This window comes from Vulpes vulpes, chromosome 1, assembly GCF_048418805.1.
Source record: "Vulpes vulpes isolate BD-2025 chromosome 1, VulVul3, whole genome shotgun sequence".
Taxonomy (NCBI): Eukaryota; Metazoa; Chordata; class Mammalia; order Carnivora; family Canidae; genus Vulpes; species Vulpes vulpes.
The window spans coordinates 134,585,622-134,595,431 of record NC_132780.1 but is presented as its reverse complement, the minus strand read 5'-3'; the positions used below and the strand labels follow the sequence as shown (position 1 = coordinate 134,595,431).

At 55.1% G+C, this 9,810-nt stretch overlaps 1 protein-coding gene across 3 annotated transcripts; it reads right to left on the bottom strand.

The window, feature by feature from the left end:
- Positions 1 to 838: 838 nt before the first annotated feature.
- CDKN1A (cyclin dependent kinase inhibitor 1A) lies at positions 839 to 9,297 on the bottom strand. 3 transcript variants are annotated; one of them, XM_025990831.2, is made up of 3 exons: positions 9,071 to 9,297; positions 3,987 to 4,442; positions 839 to 2,344 (listed from the first exon to the last, which is right to left on the bottom strand). In XM_025990831.2, the coding sequence occupies exons 2-3, from the start codon at positions 4,429 to 4,431 to the stop codon at positions 2,295 to 2,297; spliced, it is 495 nt and encodes a 164-aa protein (XP_025846616.2). In that variant the 5' UTR covers positions 4,432 to 4,442; positions 9,071 to 9,297; the 3' UTR covers positions 839 to 2,294. The 3 variants fall into 3 exon arrangements, with proteins under 3 accessions (XP_025846616.2, XP_025846615.2, XP_025846617.2); XM_025990830.2 differs by having other exon boundaries at positions 8,967 to 9,152; XM_025990832.2 differs by having other exon boundaries at positions 3,987 to 4,436; positions 8,967 to 9,151.
- Positions 9,298 to 9,810: the final 513 nt, after the last annotated feature.

Genomic DNA, 9,810 nt, shown 5'->3' with positions numbered 1-9,810 from the left:
AGGTCTTTCATTCATTTTGGGTTTATTTTTCTATTGGTGTAAGAAAATGGCCCTGTTTCATTCTTCTGCATATGGTTGTCCAGTTTTCCTAACACCATTTGTTGAAGAAACGGTCTCTTCTTTTTTCCGTTGGATGTGCTTTCCTGCTTTGTCGCAGATGAGTTGACCATAGAGCTGTGGGTCACTTTGTTCTACAGTACTCTACTATAGAAAGCTACAATTTACATATATATCCTTGTTATGGGCTTTTGGGTTGTTTCCAGTTTGGGTCTGTCAAGACTGCTATGAACATGGTTTCTGGTGGAAATATGTACTGATTTCTCTTGAGAACAAACTTAGGAATGGAATTCCTGTGTCACGGGGTAGGCATGAGGAGAGCCATCTTTGGAAGGTATCGTCAAACAGTTTTCTAAAGTAGTTGAGATATTTTATACTTCTGCCTGCAAGGTGTAAGAGTTCCGGTTGTTCCCTATGCTTGCCCACACTTGGCAATGTCAGCTTTTTTCCTTATAGTCACTCTATAAGGGTGCAGTTTATCTTATTGTGGTTTTAACGTGCATTTCCCCAATGAGTAATGACTTGCATGTCCCTGGTGACTAACAACATATTCTTTACTAAAAAAGGCCACACAATGAACCAAAATATTGATCCTGGTGGGCAATCTTTGCAGAGGTGTGATGTTTATCGTTTTGGGTTTTGTCGTCTTTTGCCTCATTGTCTTTGTTAAGCTCTCGGCATTTTTTAACTTTAAATGCCTAATTGTTAAAATTGTAAAAACGACCCACATAATCTTCCACCTACTTGTGCTTACAAATGGTGAGGCATATTGATCACAATACAAGTTACTAAGAAATATTTATTGAGCACCTGCTGTGTACCCAGCACTGTGGGAGGGGCTGTGAGAGACCCAGGGCAGTATAGGACTTGTTCTTGCCCTTCAGAGGCTTACAGTCCAGGTGGAAACAGGAGAACCAGGACACATGAGGAGCCGGGAGAAAACAGTACAGGCCAGGATGTTACAGGAGCTTAGGGTGTTTGGGGTCAGACCCACTAAGTGCTTCAGTACCTCTGGGGGCTCAATGTTCAGGGCCAGAAGAAACAATAACTCACAACTAGCCCATGTAGCATGCCCTATCCACAGCGTCTACCTCTGCTATCTTAAAACATCTGACTCCTTGTTCAGCTGCTTTTCAAAGTGCAATGAAATGGGGGAAGGGTGGGGCAGTGGGGAAAGTCCTTGGATGAGTTCCAGGGGCTGGTGTTGCCCTCTCTCTCCTAGAAAAATCTGCTCCCCCCCAATACACCCCTGACAGATTCCCCACTCAAGTAGGCCTGTCTCACCCTCCCAGGACCTCTGCCCCAGGAGGTGAGAGGAGGTGGTCGCTGCTTGAGCTGCCTGAGGTAGAACTGGGGACCCCCACTTCTAGTATACCCCTAGGAAGCCCTCCCAGTCCACTAAGCTGGGGGAACAGACATCCCAGAGCTGCAACCCAGGACTGAGAGGGTCCTAGTGGGAAAGAGAATGGGGGAGGGGCGGGGGACAGAGAGAGACTTGAAAGCCCAGCTGGAAAACAGGGGGCATCCGGAGCTCCTAGAAGACCTCATGGGAGGCCAAACATGGAGACTGTCTCCCTTGTGGTGGCAGAGGGGGTGAGGGGAGGTGGGGTGGTTTGCTACGGGACCCTACCTTCCCCCATGCCTTCACAGGACAGAGTGTTCCAGGCTGTGCCCACTTTAGGGTCACCCTGCCCAACCTTAGAGAAGGTGAGAGGACCCCAAAGTTTTGATGCTGCCCCCACCCTGCTGGGCCCCCCTTCAAAGTGCTGTTTACTTCTCAAATGATAAAGAATCCAGGTTTGGGAAGGCAGGAAGGGGGCAAAATTTCAGAAAACCTACCAGGCGGTGAGCAGAGGGAGCCAGGCTCCTCCAGAGAACACCACCCAGCAGGTGAGGGTCATGCCAGCCCCACCTTACCTCTGGGAGAGCGGAAATGAGGAGCACAGGGGGAAGATGTATTTAAATAACAGTTTGCATAATAAAAATACCTAGTGCTCTAATAAGCCTATCATTCTGCTATCTAATGGTTTTTTAAATAATCCTAAATGCCAAAGGCTGGGGAGGGGTGGGGGAGGAGGGTGGTGGCAAGCAGGGTATGTACATGAGGAGAAGTTTAAATTAAAACACAAATAATAATTAAGACGCACAAACTGAAGGAGTAAAGGCAAAAGGTGTAGAAAGGGCCTGGGATGTGGGGGGCTCTCATTTCTAGGAGCTTGAGGCTTCCGGTGAGCAGATTAGGGCTTCCTCTTGGAGAAGATCAGCCGGCGTTTGGAGTGATAGAAATCTGGGAAGAAAAAACAGAAGTCAGCTGACCAGGAGGAAGAGGGCCCAGCAGAGCTATATCCGTCTAGAGCACACGCAGAGGGGGCAGGGATGTCTCCTAGGGCCGAAGGGACACATTGCCAAGTCCGGGGGTGGGGGTGGGGGGCAACTTCCACTCTGCCTCCCAGGGGAGCATTACAGAGAGCATCCCACCACGCTTCACAGCCGTGACCAACAATAACCAGACCTACATCCGTGGGCCGGCTCCAAGCCAAGCTGCCCACTACAGTAGCCAGCTATGTCGTTAAATGAAGTAGAATCAAATAAAATGAAAAATTCAGTTTCTCAGTCACACCAGCCACACGTCAGATGCTCAATGGCTATTTGGAGCTAGCGGCACTGGACATCTGCATCACTGCAGAATTCCATTGAACAGCACTGCTCCAAGAATACCACTAGATAATCTGCGAGAAGTGTTCCGTACAATGACTGGGCCAAGGATCCCTGGGTGGCGCAGCGGTTTGGCGCCTGCCTTTGGCCCAGGGCCGGATCCTGGAGACCCGGGATCGAGTCCCACGTCAGGCTCCCGGTGCATGGAGCCTGCTTCTCCCTCTGCCTGTGTCTCTGCCTCTCTCTCTCTCTCTCTCTCTCTGTGACTATCATAAGTAAATTAAAAGAAAAAAAGAAAAAAGAAAAAAAAAAAAAACAATGACTGGGCCATATAAATAGGAGCTATTATTATCCGTATTGTTAGTTCTGACTCAGCTGCAAATTTGCCATGGGATTCTTTTTTTTTTTTTTTTTTTAAGGTGGGCTCCAAACCCAGCAGGGAACCCAACACAGGGCTTGAACTCACAGCCCTGAGATCAAGACCTGAGCTGAGACCAATAGTCAGACACTCAACTGACTGAGCCACCCAGGTGCCCCTCCCATGGGATTCAGGACTGCACCTCTCTAAGCCTGTTTCCTCATGTATAAAATGAAGCTGCCACTGGTACAATGCTCCAAGAATTGGATGAAATGTCCTCTCTAAAGGCTTTGATCTGGAGCCAGGCACAGTATGTGCTTGAAGGTCAGCCTTGCTCATTGATTTTTATTTTTTTTTTATCAAGCACCTACTATATGCCAGACACTGTCCTAGGTGCTGGGGATTCAGCAATGAACAAGAAAGATGCAGATCCCTTTCTCGTGGAGATAATCACTTCATGAGGGACATAGACAATCTTAAGATAAGGAAGTAGCTGTTGATAGTAAAATCAAGCAAGCAAACAAACCAGATGCCAAAGAAAAAAATAAGGAAGATGGATGGGAGTCTGCTTCTCCCTCTCCCTCTGCCACTCCACCCCTCAACCCCCCACCCACCCCCGTTCACATTCTTTGACTCTCTCAAATAAATAAATCTTAAAAAAAAAAAAAAAAAAAAAAAAAGGAAGGAAGCAAAAAGAAACCATCTTAGAAATTCACCTTAGCAAGGGGCTTGGCATATAATAAATGTTCCCAATAAATGTTAGCTAGCTGGTCTTGGCTGTAGACCTGCCGAGTGACTTCCTCTCTCTGGCCTGTTTCCCTCTGGGCCTGATGAGCCAGCTGAACCCGACAGGCCAGCCCCTGCACCACGGATTCTGAGAGTCCCCTGCAGTGTCCTTCCCCGCACCCATCCTCACCTGTCATGCTGGTCTGCCGCCGTTTTCGGCCCTGAGAGGTGCCAGGCACACCCGGGGATGCCTCAGGCCGCTCAGGGGAGTGAGGCAGGAGGGTGCAGGTCAGCGACAGGTCCAGGTGGTCCTCCTGAGCTGTCCCCTGCAGCAGGGCAGGCGAGGTGCCGGGCCGCTTGCCCCCTCCCAGGTCATCCCGGCCCCCCCGGGGCCCCGTAGGCAGGGAGACCTTGGACAGGCCCAGGCCCCGCACACGCTCCCAGGCAAAGTCGCCTTCCAGCGGCGTCTCGGTGACGAAGTCAAAGTTCCATCGCTCCCGGGCCTCCTGCACACAGCTGGCCATCAGCGCGTCACAGTCTCGGCGCAGCTGCTCGCTGTCCACGGGGCCGAAGAGGCGGCGGCAAGCCTTGCTGCCATGAGGGATGGGCAGGGCGTCCCTGGACGGCTCCGACATGGCACCTGCAGCTGAGACACAAGGCCCCCGGTCACTTGGGGAATGGCACCTTACCCTAGCAGGCCGGGTAAGCTCAGAGGGGAGCTTCCTACTAGAACACGAGGTCTCTCTGAGTCCTTCCAGCTGATTCTCCACCATCTCCTCCCCACAGGCCACTCCCAGCCCCCAGTCCACAGCCCCCGGGGTGGGGCCAGAACTCAGCCATCCTGGCACCCCAAGGTCACTGGGGGAGTGGGCAGCTGAAGGACAGGTTCTGTCAACAAAGACAAGTTTATTGCATTAGCAGGATCGGAGTCCTGTTTACCACCAGTATTATCAACTAAAATCAATGAGTTTCCCCCTCGAGGTGTCCCTCATGGGTGTGAATTACCAGAGTCCAGTAGTTTCCCAACCCCAGCCCGGACCAAAAGGTCAGGTCCCAAATGAAAGGGCAGGCTGACAGCTCCTCTGGCCTCCTGAATCCCTCTACCAAGATACCCATGTGGGATAATTCTGTTCTGAAATTCAAAAGTACCCCCGGGGGTTTTGGGATAAAAAAAAAAAAAAAAAAAAACACCTAGGATCTATTCCTAGCTCTGCTGCGTATTACATAAACTTTAAAGTCACTTAAAGGGGTGCCTGGGTGGCTCAGTTGTTTAAGTGTCTGACTTTGGCTCAGGTCATGATCCTGAGGGATGGAGCCCTGCATTGGGCTCCCTCCTCCACAGGGAGTCTGCTTCTCCCCCCTCTCTGCCTCTTCCTCAGCTTGTGCACAACTCTCTCTCTCTCTAATAAATAAATAAAATCTGTTAAAAATAAGTCACTTAAAAATGTTAAAGATTAAAAAAATAAAGTCACTTAATGTCTCTGGGCTTCAATTTTCTCATCTATAAAAAAATGGGGCTGTGCAAGCATGCTCAAGCAATTGGTCAGGGAGTCCCCTCTAGCAAGGCAATAGAACAGAGGTGGAGGCTCTATCCTGTGGTTAAGAGTGAGGGCTCTGGAGCAGGACTGCCTAGGTTGGAATCCAGGCTCTGCTGGGTGACCCTGCACAAATAACTTCTCTCAACTCTATTTGCCTCATCTGTAATATGGAGACAGTAATAGTGAATGTCTCAGAGGACAGATGTGAGGATTAACTGAGTTAACGTAGGTAACAGGCAGAGAAGCAGCTGGTATATAGAAGCTGGTATATAGAAGTGTTATTATTTCTCTGTGTTCAGTTCTGGCTGAGCCTTCCCCCCCTTCCCCCACCACCACCTCCTTCAGACAGCAGCTGACAGGTGCTGTGTGCTGGGGGCCTTTCCCAAGGATGTCATCAGGCGGGAGGCCTGGAGGTGAGGAGGGGCTGGGCAGGGCAGGCCAGGGTGATGATTTCTCCCAGGCTGAGCCACATCCTGCCAGGCACATCAGGTGATCTGAAGTCTAGACAGCCTGGAAGCCTCTGCCTGTGTTAGCTGCATCTGAGGAACCCGTTTTGCGGGCAAAGAAAATTAGAGTTGACCGGTCTACCTGGTTCCTCTCCTTTCACTTCAGAAGAGGGAAAACCGAGGGTGAGTTTGCTCATGACGAAGTGCTGGCACCTACCTGCCCTGCTCTGGCCTGACTCCAGGGCTGAGCGGCTGTGCAACCTTGGCAGGGACTGGCTTTTCCCCGAGGACAAGTCCTGCTTTGCAGGCTCTGAGGGTGAAAGCTCTGCTGAGTGACCTCCTGGGGCAGAAGCCCTGGACCCTTGCCACAGCTCCCCCTCCCCACCCCACCTCCCACAGCTTATAGGAGAGAGGACACATTAGGTGACCTCAGACCAAGTTTAAAGGGCAAGCGTTTAGAGAGATACGAGGCTTGCCCCCAAATCAGAAAACTAAAAAGGCCAAGGGCCACTGCCCCATAGGGGTTACACAGCGCAGTGGGCGGAGCCCTCAAATAACCTTCACCCACTCTCTTTAGGGCAAGCATCAGGATTTATTTATATATTTTTATGTGCCAGGGGCTGTTCTAAGTTTATAAATATTAATTTTCCTAAAGAGTGGGTATATTTGCGCTTTCTTTTTTTTTAACAGAAGTAACTGAGACCTCAGAGAAGTAAAGTAACTTGCCCGAGGTCACATGGCTCACAAGTGGCACAGCCAGGATTTGAACCCAGGCCTGTTTATCCTGGGTTCCGTGCTCTGGTGTTCATCCTTACTCCCTCTCTAGTTTTGTGTTCCTAACCAGAGGCCCAGCAGAATCACTTAGGGAGCTTTTTAAAAAATACAGGTTGATAGGTCCCTCTCTTCCCAGAATAACTCAAACTAAAGGGGATTTAAGCCCCTGGGTGGCTCAGCAGCTGAGCATCTGCCTTCGGTGCAGGGCCTGATGCCGGAGTTCAAGGGTAGAGTCCCACAGCCCGTTTCCCGCAGGGAGCCTGCTTCTCCCTCTGCCTGTGTCTGCCTCCTCTGTGTGTCTCTCATGAATAAATAAATAAATAATCTTAAAAAAATAATAAAATAAAGGGGATTTAAGCAGGTGTTTGGCAGTTCCCCATATGGGCACTCTTGGGGTGCCTTTCAAGACAGGATACACAGGATGGCCTCACTGGCACAAAGAGGAGGAGCCTGCCTTGGATTTTCACCAGGAGGCTGAGTATTCCCAGGCTTCTAGGCGCTCAAGATGGGACCAGAATCCAGGCAAAGATCCTCTCTCCTACCACCCTATGGCCCTCATAGGCTCCTCATCAAAATCTGATCTCATTTCCGTTATCGTAACTCCCAGTTCAGAGAAAAGTCAAATATAAACCCTTATTTCACAAACAACCGAGAATAGCATCCTTTGTTGGCCTCCGTGTCTTAGACTTCAGCCAGTTTTAATTCCGAAGTAAACAGTAAGCACTCAGCACCCCGCGATGAGCCAACGGGGCATTCTCTTTCAGGGGCGAGCCGGGGCGCAGCGAGGCGGGAAGGGAAGGCGGGCGAAGCCGCATTCCGCGGGAAGGCGCGTTTGCTATTCGCGTCGGGGCCGGACGGGGGCGCCGGTCTCCAGGAAATCGCGCGCAGGGTCGGCGTGTGGGCAGAGCCCGAGCAGCCGCTGCGAGGAGCGATGAGTCAGTTTCCTGCAAAGTGCTCCCCGCCCGCCAAAACTTTGCTTGCGCTCGGGCTGCAGCGTCACCCTCGGGCGGGGAGGGGGAGGCGGGGGGGCGGACCGGGGGCCGCAAACACGTCACGCTGAGCCAGCCAGGCTGCCGAAAGCCCCGCCACTGTTGGGAAAACGCGCGCGCCTCCGTGACACACACACACACACACACACACACACACACACACACACACACACTCCGCACGCAGAGGCGCGCAGAGGTTTGGTCCCTCCACCTTATCTCCACGCCCAAAGCACGGGATGAGTCAGATCCCTGGAAAATAAAAATAGACGAAAGCAAGGAAAACAGAACCGCTCGACAGTCCTCGAACCGCGACGTGGAGGCAGGGAAGGCGGGGGAGGGAGGGAGGGAGCCGCCCGGGCACCCTAAAGCGCCAAACCCAATTCCAAGACTCTTTTCCGCGAGAGGGGGGCGCCCGTGTCCCCCAGGGCCCCCGACAGGGGGTGTTGCACGGTGGCCCGCGCGGGGCGGCGGCGCCCAAAGGACGGCTCGTCCTCTCGCGGCGCGCTGAGCAGTCGCCCTCGGACAGGGCAGTTTGGCGAGGGGCGCCGGGAGCCCCGGATGTGGCCGTCAGGGTCCCTGAGCGCCCCGCAGTCCCAGCCGCCAGAAGGGACCTCTCCGGGTCCCTCGCCCCGGGCGTGGGCTGCACGCCCCGCCGCCTCGCGGCCCCGCCGCGCAGGTCTCCCCTCCCGCCGCGGAGCGCGGCGCCCCGACCCCAGGGCAGGCGGGGCGCGAAGGGAGCCAGGTGCGTCCGAGCCCTGCTCTTCTCCAACTGGCCCGCGCAGGCCACCGCTCCGGGTCCCCGAGGGCGCGCTGCGAGGCGGGGGCCGGACGCCCAGTCCTGGACCTCCCGGTGTCCCGGCTTCCCGGAGAGCGCTTTGTGCCAGCCCAACAGTCACTGTGCTGACCGGGGGCACAGACACCCGGGGCGGAGAGGAAGCCGACTTCTGGGGCGCCACTGTCCCCCAGCCCGGGCGGGGCTCTGGCCGCACCCGTCCATTTCCCGGGGTCTCCCTGTCACCGTGAGTCACCTCCTCGACTGCCCTGAAAGGATGTGTCCCAACACGTTCCCAAGGACCGGGGGGGGACGCAGCCCGCGCTGACCTCAGCGCCCAGCCGGTGGCGGACGCGGAGGCGTCGGGGACCCCGACCGCAGGGTCCGGACGAGCCCGCACGGACTGGATCGGAGCGCCGCGGGGCGCCGAGGGCGGCGAACCTGCCGGGCTCCGCGTTCCCCGCCCCTCCGCGAGCCGCCGGCCCCGGGCGCGCGAGTCCACGCCTCCCCTGGCTTCGGGGGATCCCCGCTCTGCTGCGCTCGCTCCTCCGCCCCGGCTTCCGACACAGCCGACCTCCGGCACAAGCGCACCTTGCAGAGACGCCCGTGGGGGCCGAGCCCAGCCCGCGCCGACCCACGCACGCCACTCACCTGTGAAGGCGGCTCGCGCACGCACACGCTCACCCGCTGGGACACGAACGCACACGAGGCGGACACCTCGGCTGGGCCCCCCTCGCCGGCCACAGCGCCCTCACCTCCTCCGGGGGTGTCCGGCTCCGCGAATCCGCGCCCGCCTCCGCTCTCCAAGCCACCGTCTGCGGCAGCAGCTCGCGAGCTGGCACCGCCCGGTGCCGCCTTATGTAGGGACCGGCCGCCCCGCCCCCAGGCCTGGCACCGCCCCTTCTGCCGCCGTTCGCCGCCGCAGCCTGCAACTCGCCGGCGGCTGGGAGACCTCCGAAGTCAGACGCCTGCACCGCGGGCTGCGGGGGGCGCTTCCCTCCGCGCCCCGCGCCCCGCGCCCCGCGCCCCGCGCCCCGCGCCCCGCGCCCCGCGCCTGGGTCCCTGTGCTTGACATGTTTCCCCACTAACTGAGCCACAGATCGATGGCATTCTTAGGATGAGCCCTTCTTCTGGCCCCGAGAGGATCACGAGGGGTGACATTCATAGATAGCACTCCATAAATAAAAGCATAAAGGATGTGCCTCGCTCGGCAATTTCCAGAAAAGCCCACTATACCGCCAGTCTTCCCACAGACCCCTCACTAGACCGCCTCTTCCCAAGCACCCAGACACGCCAACAAAGCATCTTGGAGACCAGAACCGGATTCAATCCCCCTTATTTCACAGATGAAGAAATTAAGGACCTCAGGACTAAACGGATGCAAAGTTGTTGCTCACCCAATGCCCCCAGGGAAGGAGGGAATGGGGAATACTCAGAAAAGGTCAACCAGGTCTCCAGGGGAAAGCAGGAAATGGGGGAAATTGGACATTGAACC